Genomic DNA, 14,352 nt, shown 5'->3' with positions numbered 1-14,352 from the left:
AAGTAATAGGATGCCAGATGAAAAAAAGTTTCATATAGCATGACATACAGGGGTGCCAAGTACAGTGCAGGAAAACGAAATAGTATGGCTAAATTGGAAGGTTTCTAATTGTTCAGACCCACTATTTACAAATTCAAAGTGTGAGGAAAAACAAAGCACAGGAGATAATAGCAGTTACAGGTCAGCATTGTTGAGGCAGATCTGGCATGGGATCTATTGCAGGAAGTGATACATACTATTTAGGCAGAAACAGTGGAGTAACAGATTTCAGGAAGGTGCTGGGAAATCCTGAATCTTCCATGAGTTGAAATACATAGGATAAAAACTTCCTGAGTTTAAGAATTAAATAAAACATCTGTGGTTGAATGTCTAAATTTTTATTTAGGTGGCAGAATATAAATAAGTCAATGAATGGATGCTAATCTAACGCAAAGCTGAACATATTAAATACTCACATAGATTTTTTTACAATATAAAGCTTTACTGTTGGAAGATAGCTTGCTATGTCTATTATGATTTCACAATATACTAAATCCAACCTACTAAAATTGCATGGCAGCAGGTTTTTTTGTCATATACTTGTGTATTTTAGTTTTTGTTGAACTTGGCTTCACCAACATTTCTGAATGTATTTGGGTATTGAATATGACAGGATGCACATTCCTCTGTCTGAAACTCTGAGAGCAGGTTTTGATGACATGCTTCATTCCTTTTTCACTTTAACACAACAAAAGATGAATTATCTAAAGGACTAGTATCAGAAAATAAATTCTTCTTAAATCCACACACTATGAAAACAGAATCTCACGAACGGTTTCAGGTGCATAAAGACCTTAGACCTAGATGTGTTAGTATAACTTTCAATTAATAATTGCTAAAAATTTTAAGTATAGATAATAATGGCCAGACTCACTCAATCATTTTTTCCTTCAGCTAAAGCAGCATTCAGAAACAAATGTGTGGCTAACCTGCTGGTATTTAACATGCCTCAGGTATTTAACTGCAAGCTAATGAAAATAAAACTGTTATTAACCATTTGATAGCTAAAATCTACTCACTTCCCTGAAGTCATTATTTGCCAAAGAAGAGTATAGTTGGGCACAAAAGATAAATGATAATATGATCAATGATAAATCAACTATTGAAAAAATTGAAAAAATTCTTGCCTAGGACTCACACACTCATGCCATTGTTGTATAAAAACTTTCACTGATGCTTCTACTGACAGTAATCAGAAAGGCTATTTCACCTTAAAGGTCTTACTTGTCCAATTCTGAATCCACAAGGCACATTACAAATATTTTTTCAGTTAAAAGGAAGTTAGACTGTGAAAATTTTGAATTACTTTGAATAACTCAGAGCACACTGACATCACTAGAAAAGAAATTACTCTTAAAAATAATGGCTATAAATCTCATTCTTTAAAATTTGTTCCAATAAACTGGTAAAGAAAAATAAATTCAATACTAGTAAGGAAGAGATATGAAAGAAATACACTATAAAACGTTATGATACAAGGACAAAACATGAAATACCTTTTTTCTTAGAATGATCTAAAGACCACATCATTATGCAGTATGTCATTATGCAGCAATGAGCATAGAATTTCACCAAATAACTCCTGTGTCAAGCCCAACAGCTTCTGGAGGACACAACACCTTTCTGCTGGAGTTACATCCATATGATGAACATAGTTAACTGATCTAATACTTAATACTTAATTATTCACACTCTTAAAAATGTGTCTATTTTCAAGATTAAATATCAAAGACCATTTGTTAGTGAGTATAATTAATAATTTGATAAGCACTTTACAAGAATCATAAAATCAAGAGCTATATTTCATTTCAGATGGGAAGAGCTAGATCATCACTTTCAAACTCAGCAAGAATTATCTGTCTTCCTGAAGGGGACAAGCTGTCATCTTTCATATCAGAATAATGCAATTAAAATAAGACCAAATAATTTTTCAGTAAGAAATAATATAATCTAAAGCAATTGTTTCAGATAATTGAGAATAGGAAGCCATGTCACTTTAGAAAAGAAACAGAAACTTCCATTGTTGAATAATATCACAAAGTAAAATTTAATGTTGTGAGATAATAGGAAAAGAGACCTTCCTTTTGAGAAGAGATCAACTAAACTACATAAACAAACTAAAGGAAATATAGTTCCCTTTGAACAGCTGAATTTGAGTACTCAAGAATATTCAGTATTATTGTAGCTTTCCAGTGTTTGAATGTTATTAATATTCAGGTATTCTTTTAAACACTTCTCAGTAGAAAGAGAATTGCCGCTTAAAGGCAAAATGTTTTCCATACTACTAATTAGAAACAGTAACGCATTCTCAAGGTAGTTCATGAATATGAACTTAACTATTTTTAAAAGTAGTACAGAAATATACATCTCTCCTTTCTATTAATATTCTTACATGTAGATGTACCTTAGATACAGCATTAGGATATAAATGGATGAGCTGCATTAAAAAGTCACCACTTTCCTATGCAAAATTGTTCAGTGCTTTTTCAGGCATTGTACATGGTTCCATCCTCTGCTTTGAAATTTTGAATTTTGCATATTCCATTTTGCTAACTCCAAGGAGTGAGTCATACAAGGAATATTATTCCATTTATTACAAGCAACTAACCAATAGCTTTTACTGGAAATATTGCTGTCTCCTTTCTGGTTAACATAAAAATTACATTAGATCATTCTGTTATTATCAAAGAGTTAATCCAGTCGTATAAAAATATGTCATGTGTTCAGTTCAGATTTCAGCAGGCAATACTGCAGTCTAATTAAATTTCACATTAAGAGTGTACAAGTAAAACCTAATTGTTTATATTTTAACGTGAGCATAGTATAATAAACTGTAAATTACATATGTTTGCCGAGGTTCTTTAGTTTTGTATTTGTGAGCTTGTAACATTTCCAGTAGTTCTCTCCCCTCACCCCTACTCTCCTCCCCTCCTTGCCCAGCTATGCTATGCTGGAAAGATCAAACAAAACAGTAAATCTTCATATATACATCTGGACAATTCTTTGCTTATGTCTCCAAATGCTAAAGAACGTGGATTTCAAGTAAACATGCTAATTTCTCATAATATTATTACTTTCCCCAATAATAACCAATTTCCCATCCTCAGGTGACCTACTCTATGAAAGAAAAAACATATTCATTTAACTCAGGCCAAACTGTTTAGAAAAAAATATGAGTATCCACAAATCTACTTGCAAAATACTTTGCAAATAAATCAATATCATTTATATGCAATATTTAATGAAAATGTTTAATCTAATATTATTAAAATGAGTTTTTTCTTCATTATTAAACCACTGTTTAAGAGGTAGAGCTGTAGGGTAATTTTTGCTGAGTCAAAATGCAGGTACAGCTTAGTTCTAGCCCGGGCAGAAGAGAAGGTAGCTCTCTGTGACCAGATAAGAATAAAAATATTGCAGAGAAATCGCATTAACTGTCAAAAGAGATTTTTTTATAAGCAAAATGGGCTTAAATTTGGTTTCTATTATTGTGACTTGAGTTACCAAGAAAGCCAAAATCCAGGAAGGTGCAAGCCTGGATTATGTGCAGTGTTCATACTTTATTCAGAGAAAGCAGGACATTCTGCTCATTTGTAAAATTCTTCAAGAAATAATTTGACACTACCTGGGCCTGAAAATTACTAGTAAAAGAGGGCTATATGCACTGCGACTTACAGTCAAAACTCATCTGTTAGGTATTGTGTTGACTAGCCATCATTCAGATAAGTAAAGCAAAGTATGTTGAATATTTCCATGGGTGACCCTAAAAAAGTTGATGCAATTTGGAATATGGCAGTTATGCTTCCAGATAATTTTGATGCATATACACAAAGTTGGCATGTGGCTATAAAGAACTACACTAAATTACTTACAGCAATATTCTCTATATATCTGTATCTATATGTATGTATATATAGGTGTAAATGTATATTATAAGTACATAAGCGTAATATATATAAAAATATATAAGCACAAAAATGGGATAGAAACCTCCTGTGCTATACTCCTGCTGAAGGAGAGTGCTTCAGTGTGCTTTCAGTCCAAATTAATAAAACAAGTAGTGAACCAAAGGGAAGAAATATGAAATAAAAACTCCATTTGCAGATGATACACTGAGGACAGAAGCGCAAAAGGCAGACCTTGGCAGAGCCTGCAGCAGACTTCCACCCACGGCCTTAATTGAAAAATTGTCATTCCAGATTCTTTCTTGCGCATTGGAAATACTACATTTTGAAGATGCAAAACTGTAGTTCAAGTAGTTTGCAAAAATATGAAGACGAATGGACAGTTTAAGTGATCTGCATATTTTGGAACAAGAAATTAAAATGCAAACAGGACAGTCCTCTGTCTGGAACAACCAAATTGAGCAACCACACAATTTGCATCAGCTCATTTGCCTAAACACCTTTCCTGCATAGGATTTTGCATGTAAAAGCATCACAACTGCTGTGTGGAAGACTATACTGTATTTCAGTGGTGAGGGATGTCATGTATTTGTACACACAGATACATAACTAACCTACACATGTGAAGTGCTGTCAGACTCAGGTAGCTAGTATTGTGGCTTGAGGAAGGCATTACAGAAACTAAACGGATTGTTAATACAAATTATAAGCAAATAAATCTTTGCCCTAATTGCAAAGGATAGAAAAAATTTAATCTGTTCACTGACATTCAATCTGCTGAATAGTAGTTAGTTGCCACTGGACAGATAAGGTTTTTGAAATCTAAAGGAAAGGACAACATACTCCTTAAAATGATAGCCATGATAGCCACCTACTTTTTGTTTAATTCAGCATGTAAATCTTACTGTGTTGATCCTAACTTGAGCAATAAACTTCAACAATGGCTGAGGAAAAATAACATCTATTATTCAGCATAAGAAAACAAGAGAATAAGGTGACCTTTCATATTTAGCAGTACTATGAAAATCTACTGGCAACAGAGGATTACACAAACTTCTTTGGCTTTAAGATGATTTCTTCTCCATTTAACAAATCCTGAATTTTTCTTGGAAATTCAGTTGCAGATCCAGATTTCCAAAAGATGAATTAAGATATTCCACGATAGTTTGAAGATTAATGTCTGAATTCTAAAATGTCTAAAGACTAGTTAAATATTGTGCTGAAATGCAGTTCAGGAAAAAGCCTTCTTCCACTAAAAAACATACAAAATCTTTTGGAACAAACAAATGAGTAAATACCTGGGTGACGCACTTCATTCCGGTTTCTGTTATAGACAGGAGTCATGACGAGAAGAGATATGACTCTCATATAGTGTTTGTCAGACCCAGTTCCCAGAGATTCTTTAGAGAGCTGAAGACTCAGCATGCCCTAAGATCATACCCAAAGTTTATTTCATGCACTAGCAGAGATCTCTTCTTTTTCTTTCATTTTTCTTCCCAGTTACATTTTGTTCTATTCTCACGAAATGGAAGAATCTCTGTAACACTGAACAGCTGAACTACTCTGGCTGAAAGATATGGGGGGGGTCTATAAAATGGACAAATAAACAGTTTGATATCTTTATACAGTAATGGAGAAACCAGAAGACAGAACCTTATTAAAAATTGCATTAATACAGGGATTGACTAAGGTGCTTTTCATAAGCTAGTTAGTCATCAAATTAGTCTGAAGCAAAGGATAACATGCAACCAATGCATCCACATCATTTTGCATTAGATGAAATATGTAGAACACTAATGATCAAATGAAGTACAATATTGTGAGATTAAAAAGAAACGAGAAAGGACTTTTTTCTTTATTTTGTGGCTTGGTATCCAAATTAAAATCCATTTGATCTCAATAGTAAAAAAGTTGGCAGAAAAGGTTCAGTCATAGGTTATCCTTTTCAAATTGAAAAGTTAGTGTGTTCACCTGTAGATTAATTTCCAGTCTTTACCAGTTTAGAGATAGATATTCTTTAATACAGGTGCTCACCTCTCCTATTTTTCCTATGGCAAAACTAAGAAAATATGTACAATATTTGTTTATCCAATTAGGCAAGCCAATACTGAACATCATGATTATCTTCTTTTGGTTTGGCATCAAAAAGGCAGATAAAGTGTAATGGAAAGGAAAACTAGGTTATACAGTCTGACAGTAAATGTTTCTAAAATTGTTTTCAGTGTGAACGGCAGTAAACTGCATGTTGTTAATACATAATTAGTTATGTAGTATCTAACATAGTAAGTAGTTACAACATCCTATTCCTCCTTTAATATCATCATAAATGTTTCTCACTATTGCTAGGCCTCACTTTATCCTCACCCGGGACACCACTTGCCCAACCACTGAACCTTTCTAATCCTATGTACTTGGCATTTGCTTTTACAATATGTGCTATTTAAAACAGTGGTTGGTAACTCTTTTTCTTTGTCTACTACAGAATCACTGCTGATATATTCCTTCAAAATCCATTCAGAACAGAGCTACCCCACCTCTCCAAGACAATTTTGATGCCACTTGTCCTGGCAGGGAACATAAATATTTTGTAGCTGTTTTTTGCTAGTAATCAATGTTTTGCTAGTACTCATTTAGGACCTATTACCAACAGGGTCTTCAGATTCTGGAATTCTCACTACACTTCTGCACGCTTGCGGGTTCACATTCAAACCCTTCTCTCAAGGCTGTCAGATTTTGCCAGTTCTTTCCACAAACCCACATACTGGACCAAATACACAAAAAGAGATCCACCACCTTGATTCATATCACACACTGTTAAAGTCCCAGGGCTTTGGAACGTAAGGTTTGTACAACAAATTCATTTTCAAAAGGCTTCATTTTTTATCCTTCCCTCTTCTTCTCCATAATCCATGTGAGAAAAGCAGGAACTATCTCATGAAGGCATAGCGCAGGCTTACATGCATTAAAACAATGTCTAAGGTATAGAAAGTTATTAGCCCTTCTTCTGAAATACGTCTTGGTTCTGCAAAAAAAGGCTACAACTATTATATGTTATTAAAAATAATACGATGCTGACCACAAAACACCTTTAATGTGTTGTATCAGCATTGGGGAAAGTTCTTAATCCACTAATATTCATATTAAACAAACACAAAAATAATTGGATCCCAAGAAGGATATCTATTCCTTTATCTTCATTATCATCCTCTAATGGACATCTGAAAGTAGCACAAGGTGAAGTTTATACATACAGAATACTTTTCTGTGTGCCAACCCCAATTCACAATCAAAAAGCCTGGCATGCCTCATGGGCAACACATAATTTGTGAAAGTTCAGAATTTAAAAAACTGACTGGCAGCTTAAAACTCGGAGACCCATAAATGCTGCTTACAGACCTGCCGTAGCATGAATAAGCAAATTTGCCAATTCTGTGAGTGTTCAGATGAACAACAGGGTGCTATAAACATTTCGACACTAAATTAAGGTCTAGGATTAAGCAAGCGCAAATGTATGCATGGCAAAGTTTGATTCTGTTAAAATACTAAACGTAGATCATGTAATAATCTCCATATGTTTTCACAGCAATCACTTTTCTGCCACAGTTGCTCCTGGACTCCCAGTCTGTGGCAAACAGCAAGGGGAGTGGGAAGGAGTACACACGAAAAGCCAACCCCTGCCTTGGAGAGAGGATAAATAAAAACAGTTGGTTTTTCAAAGATCCCTTTCAGCAGGCTTCAAAAAGTGCTGCTTGAAAGCCAAGTAGACAGCAAATGAAACCAAGGGGTTAAAACATTCTCAAAATAATCTAAGTTATTAAAAAACAGAAGTAGGCCAAATTCTTGCAAGACAATGGATATGGCTTTCCTGTTAGGTGTGGGCTGCAGTACCCTTTCCAACACACTTTGCTAAATGAACTGCCAGAACAGAACGATGAAATACATTAAAGAACACAGTTATTCCTTTTTATAGGTGATATTGTTTGAAGTTGGCAATAAAAGGCAAAAAATACATAACCAAACTCAAATGGTCTTATGGAAAGGTGGAACAAAAGGCAGTAAAAAAGACAGATACATTAAAAGGAGAGTGTGTCTTCTAATTGTTTATTAAGAAATAAGTAATAACAGAAAACAAGTAGCCAGAGCATCACAACCCCCCCTGTTCCCCCCCCATAATCTGGCAGCCTGCTCTCCGGCCCGGCCATTGGTTCTCCACTGAGGAGCTGGGTGTCTCCGACAAATGACACTCAGCTGACGCTAGTGGTGGTGCTGCCAGGCACCAGGTTCTCAATTCTATACTGTTATTCTTAAATACAACTTTGAAATGCCATAAAAAGAACTTGGCTTCAAGAACTTAGCTAACACACTTCCCAGGGAAAATTCTGTCTCACGTCTTTCTGCAGATGAGTAATACATACAAGCTACTATACACTAAGGGCAAATCTGTCAAACAGACATGCATTCTGAAGCAAATCCTTCAACTTAAGCGCAAATTGCGGTAAATGGGCTTCCCAAATATCCTTACTTTTAATATTTTAAAAGACTCAGTATGTACCCAAAGAGCAAAAGTTTTGCGTGAAAGTATTTTTCCTTAGCTAAGGTTCATTAAACACTTATCAAGACATAAATTCCAACATAAGGAGCATGATGTGACGCAACAACCACTGGTAGAATTTATAAGCAAGCCACTGTAATACATCGTGAAGAAGTTACAGAGAAAGATTGCTCAGTGAACAAGAACTATAGCTGTCTGTGATTTAAAGAGGAAACAGATGTTTTAATGATGATAAAGGGATTTTAATTCTATGTGATTGTCTTCCAAACAGCCTCATTTGAAAACCTACCATACAAAAGTGTTCATTAAATATTACTGAATTATCATATGAATGAGCATTTTTTCCTGTTTTCACATCATTTGAATGCAAATAAATAAATAAATTACATGACAAAGAATGCAGTATCATATGGAGAAAATAAGTCTTCATTTCCTTCAAGTAATGCTGAGAAAGCTCTGCAAAGAAGTGCTTCTTTTCATACAGAAAGAGAATATATCTCCCTGCTCAAAAGCCTTTTATCATATGAATAATAAAACATGAGCACAATAATACTATTTTTATGACTTGCCTGTTTTGTAGAGACAAAGGAGTAACAAACTTGTATTACTTCATCAGCATTCTCTCTGTTAGATTTTCATTTTACTCATAGCCCAGTTAGTCCTCATTTGACATTAATGTAGGAAAAAAACTCAGCATCTGGTAGTTGCCACAGTATTTTGCAAACAAGCATTCTGAGTTTAACAATCTGTAATGTGTATTGATTACTCACCATATCCATGAATGCCTTCTAAAGGGGAAATTATTCACATGCATCATGTTCACAGATCTTCCAACATTAGTGTTTTCCTTATCAGACAGCTTTATCTGTTAGGGTATTCATAGATGCATTCCAGAACAATTGCATGAGCAGTTAACAGCAGGGTTTATTGCAAGAATTACTGTAATCCACGAAAATAAAAATTCCCAGGATCTGAAGAAAGACTTATCATAAGGTTTTCTAGGTACTTGTCCATCCATTTATGCCTCACTTGCTACTTAAGAAACATTAAGTTAATCAGTATACAGATATTGTATGATGATGCCAGCGGTCTGCCTCGATAAAATCCGAGTGCGTTTAATGTGAATTAAAGCATCTTCATATGCAGCATTTTGGAGAGTTGGAAAAGGTTAGTCAAAAAATAGTTTCTTGTCAGCCATGCCAGATCAGCGGTTAGGGGGAAATGTATAACTTCATATTGCTTTGCCATGTTATCCTTCAGAAATGAATATTGCTTTTTCTTCTTTCTTAGACACATATTCATGAGTGATCACTTTAATGCAGTTTTCCAGTTATTACAATCCCAGGGAAGAGGATGATGTTTAATAACCATGTACAACAAAAACAAACTTCTTTCTGAATTTGATTCTGTAGGATTATTTCTTCATCTAAGAAAGAAGGAAGGAAGTATGCTTTTTCTGCTCCATAGGACAGGACTATAATTAGGTACCATCATGAGTGTAAGATCATATCATGATCAAATTCATTTTTGCAGTCTAGCCCCATAATAAGGCTGTCTGCTCCCTTTAAGCAAAATGACTAAGCTATTGATTCTTTCACTGCAGAACCTAGTTCTAGTTTGATGTTATACAGTATATCAAAACCATGTGCATCCTTTTGTATTTTGCGAAAAGAAAGCGAAGCTTTAAGTCCCGTGTTACCTAAGATTTCTTTCTCTGCTGTCCTTTTTTCCCAATTCAGCTCCCCGTCAGTAGTTCTCTCTCCTGAGACTGTGGTAATATCCTTGGGAAGATTCTTAAGCCCCAGCTAAAAAGATCGTGTATATTTTAAAGCAATGCAGGCAACAGGCTCTTGTTTCCTTGTTGCTGGCAAGAATTTCCAACATACCCCTCGGGATCCTCGTCCGCTCTCCCCGTCTGCCGCCGCTCCCCGGCTCCGCAGCAGCCCAGGACACTTGCAGACTCCGGGGCACTTACTCTGCAGCAGAATGGGCCCCGGCTGCAGCGAGCGCTGCCTGACAGAGGATGTGCTGGCGTCAGGGGGGCCCTCTAGGTGGGTTCTCCTGACACAGCACATCCTGCGCTCCCCGCTCGCAGACCGCGGCCGGCACACGCGAGAGCGGGCTGCCTGCCTCAGCACAGCCACCGCTCCCAGCCGCCGCGAGCGAGCCGGCTTGACGGCTTGACATACAAAAACGAGCCGAGAAAGACACGGGCAGAAACACAGTTTACTGTATGGATTGCTACGGAGATTGAAAAGATTCCTACGTGAGCTGGTATACGTCAATGCTCCCAAGCCACCGTTTACTTACCCTTCTCTGTTTATATGGTTTATACTGCGCTAAGACTTTTTAAACTTCAAATGACCCCCTTCCCTTTTGGGCAGGAAATCCTGCAGTATGGAAGCCAGCTGCAACTTCAGTGGCATTAAAACATGTCATAAAACTGTGTATTTGATTAGGGAGTGGGCGGACTTGGGAGTAACATGATAAGATACTGCACTGCATATTTTTATAGATCCTATTTCCTTAAGCTTCATTCTTTTGCTGTTACAGCTCTGTTCTACAATACCCCAAATTAGCCCTAGTACAGTTGATGTCCTTTTGGAGAGAGAATAAAATATTAAATTACTTGTATGTCATACTGTATGGACAGTGAGGTAGTATTTATTCTAATTCAGTAGCAAAAAGTGAACTTGTGTACTGCTGCACACATTTTTACATTGTATTATTATTGTGTGCATTACATATTACACTTTGAAGACTTGGAGCACCGAAATACATCGGCTTTCACAATCACTAGCGACATTTATGTCCAGCTCCTCTGTGCAGAAGGTTGGGCTTTTCTTTTTTCATTTAAATACAGCCATGACAGAAAACAGATACTGTGAGTTACAAACAATGTGAATGAAAATCAGCCTCTTTTTGTTATAAAATGAAGTATATGATCATCTTCAATAATGATAAATATTCATTATAGCTTTTAAAAGACCACTTAAGCCATTACAACTATTATGATAACAGTTCATGGTTTGTGTAAAAAACAATCCCCTTCTGGTATTCATACGAAAAAATTTTGAAAAGAATATAAACAAAACTGTGACAATATTAAGTTGCATGATTTATTTGAATATTTTCAAACATTACCTCTAAGTAATCCAGTTCTTTACTACTTGTTCTGGATTAGAACCACTCATTATGAAACATTTATCACACCAAATGCTACACAATCTGCACTATCATTATTATTTCATATTGCACCTACCTAACCATATACTTGCCTGATATCTCTAGGCACTGACGTTTTCAACACTAGATTTACTTAATGCCTTGGACTACCTTGAAAAAGAGAGCTTCTCAACACTGGCCTCACACCTAACATCTGATGTTCACAAGGTAGTTTTTTCAGCATCTGTATGCCCTGAGGAAACCAATCTATCTGACATTCTCTATCTAGTATTTCAGCATTAAATTCAGCACCAAGCATAGCACCTGCTGACTCAACTGGTTTCATTCAAAAGCAGAGTCGCAGGAGGAGGGTAGGCATATATAATATTACTATATAGCATTACATAGCAGCTAGAGAACTCAACCCACACAGTGGAATACACAGTAGATGGGCTTTCAAGAGTAAGGATAAGTTCAAACCAGGGAGCTTAATCATTAAAAAAAAATTGTTGACTTCTGAAGTTCTTCCAGTTCAGGCCTGTAACATTTTGCTAGTTAGTTCACTTTGGAAAATGCAGATAACCATTTAAAACCATTTAGTGACACTAGCTTTAGTAGCGTCATCCTTTTGACCTCGTAAGCATTTTGGTGTGGCAGTTCCCTTCCATTTCATAAATTAGTAGTTTAAGCATGATTCCAATTCAAGAAAAAAAGGAAAAAGAATTCAAAGCAGATTTTTCTTTGATTTCTTGGCTGTGCTGCCAGGACAGGGCTCTGACCATTATAATTTAGACTATAGGAGAGGCTAGTGACACTTCCTCCTTTCTGTTGAATCTTCGCCACATTTAAGGAGCTGGAGAGGGAGAGGGAGCTGGACAGAGAGCGAGAACAAGAGAAAGGGAGCGCGAGAGAGGGAGCCAAAGGGAGCCAGGGGAAGAGAGAGCAGGAGAGAGAGGAAGAGAGAGACAGAGTGAGAGGAAACAGGAGTCCGCATGTGATGCTGGCTGAAACAGAGTAGTCCCAGAGTCCAGGCCCTTCTAGAAGGTCTACTTGTGAATTTTCCATTAAAATTAATTAGATATTGGATAAAATACATAAATAGCAGGAACCAGTTTACAGCACTTCTCCCTTCCAGGTAAATGGTCTCATTGGACTACAGAGTGAGGGTCATTCACCTTTTCTCTCTCCCTCCCTGACATTGGGAATCGTACAGTCCTGACTGCCCAGTGTAATAGCCATCTGGAAAGAAGTGAAAAGTGTCTGCCATAAATCTTGTTTTTATCAGCTTATTAATAGTGCAAATTGCAAACACCTTTCTTTCCATTCTGTTGTTTGGAGGGTAGAGGAAATAAAGCAAGACTTATTTGTATCTCCATTTCTCAATTTTCACTTACTATTTTTCCTCCCACAGCACCCAGCTTTTCAATTACCAGTGATATCAGAATATGCACTTAAAACTTAATTAACCTCTGTGCTTTTAAACTAAAGTCCTATAGGAATAATTTCTTCACTCTTTTCAAGTGCAGCAAATGTATCAGTAGATACCAGAGGAAGGGTTTGCCTTGTGGTACTTCTAGTCCAGATAATAGTGCTAAGGGAAAAGTGAGAACTGCTGTTCTAGCAGTGTCATATTTTTAATATAAAATCAATAAAAATAATAGTAATATATAAAATAAATCCTACAGGTCATGAGAAGCAAAGTGCTCCAGGGGCATATTAGAACTATTACAACGGAAGAGTATTCATTTTCTGGAAAGATCAGTTATCAGTTCTGTTTTTGTAAAAAGGGGCAAAAAGTCCTTAAACCAATTGATTGGGTAACAATAAAATAATCTACTGAGCAAAATGTGCGTCCATAAAGGTAAAGCTAATGCTTAAAGTCACGCAGAGATATGGAAAAGCTAACCCTTAATAACACTACACAAAATCTCATCAGTGTTAATAGTGACAATGACCTGTGGTAGCTTTCTGGAGACAGCGTGCCCAGTGAGCTAGGAGCCCTGGCAATGAGTTCTGAGCAGGTGTCGACATAAAAAAACTTACCATCAAACTTGGTAATTTTGCAAAAACAATCATAATTCTCTCTAAGAAGTAAATGGCTGCAGAGCCCAAAACATGCTGTCAGTGGCAAAAACAGGTTGTTGAGATCAAGATGAAGGTCTGTGATATGGTCTAACATGAGAAACATAAGTTGCTAACCTAAATATGCTGCAGATGTGTAATTTTAATCTTCAAGAGAGACCATTTGATATTGTTCATAAATACAAAAATTCTTCTAAAGGAAAAATATGAAGAAAGGCATGACATCTTTGCATGCATTTTTTTAAACCAGTAAATATCCAATGTAAAGGAAAGAACTGAAAGTTAACCATCACTTAAATACTGGTATTTATACATCCACAGTAATGTGAAAATACAGTAGCATTACACAGACTCATATGCAGGTGACAGTTCCCTACATCTGTAACACATTTCTACACAAATTAACCTCACTTTGAAGGTTAGGTTCCACTGAGTGTGCATAAGTTCTCCATGAAAAAGCATATAGACTAAAAAATCAACTTGATTAATGAAGTGGTAAGGAATTTATTCCACTGTGCACAGCTAAAGGAAATCATCCAAGCAATAGATCTTTAGTCATAAGAATTATTAGGTGCACAAAAATTATCTTAAATAATAACAGCATAGCAA

At 36.1% G+C, this 14,352-nt stretch overlaps 1 protein-coding gene across 3 annotated transcripts in view; it reads right to left on the bottom strand.

The window, feature by feature from the left end:
* Nucleotides 1-14,352, bottom strand: part of PDE4D (phosphodiesterase 4D) — a 391,310-nt gene that overhangs the window by 268,015 nt on the left and 108,943 nt on the right. The window contains exon 1 of one of the 3 annotated variants that reach the window (XM_062600697.1): nt 9,267-10,409. The exons of the other annotated variants lie outside the window; for them this stretch is intronic. Coding sequence (XP_062456681.1) covers nt 9,267-9,313 — 47 coding nt within the window. The 5' untranslated portion in view covers nt 9,314-10,409. Of the gene's footprint in view, nt 1-9,266; nt 10,410-14,352 lie in introns of those variants that run through there. 3 annotated transcript variants of the gene reach the window in all.

This window comes from Rhea pennata, chromosome Z (assembly GCF_028389875.1).
Source record: "Rhea pennata isolate bPtePen1 chromosome Z, bPtePen1.pri, whole genome shotgun sequence".
In the NCBI taxonomy this organism is placed as follows: domain Eukaryota; kingdom Metazoa; phylum Chordata; class Aves; order Rheiformes; family Rheidae; genus Rhea; species Rhea pennata.
Note: the sequence above shows the minus strand (reverse complement) of the source record. Positions and strands in the feature narration are given on the sequence as shown.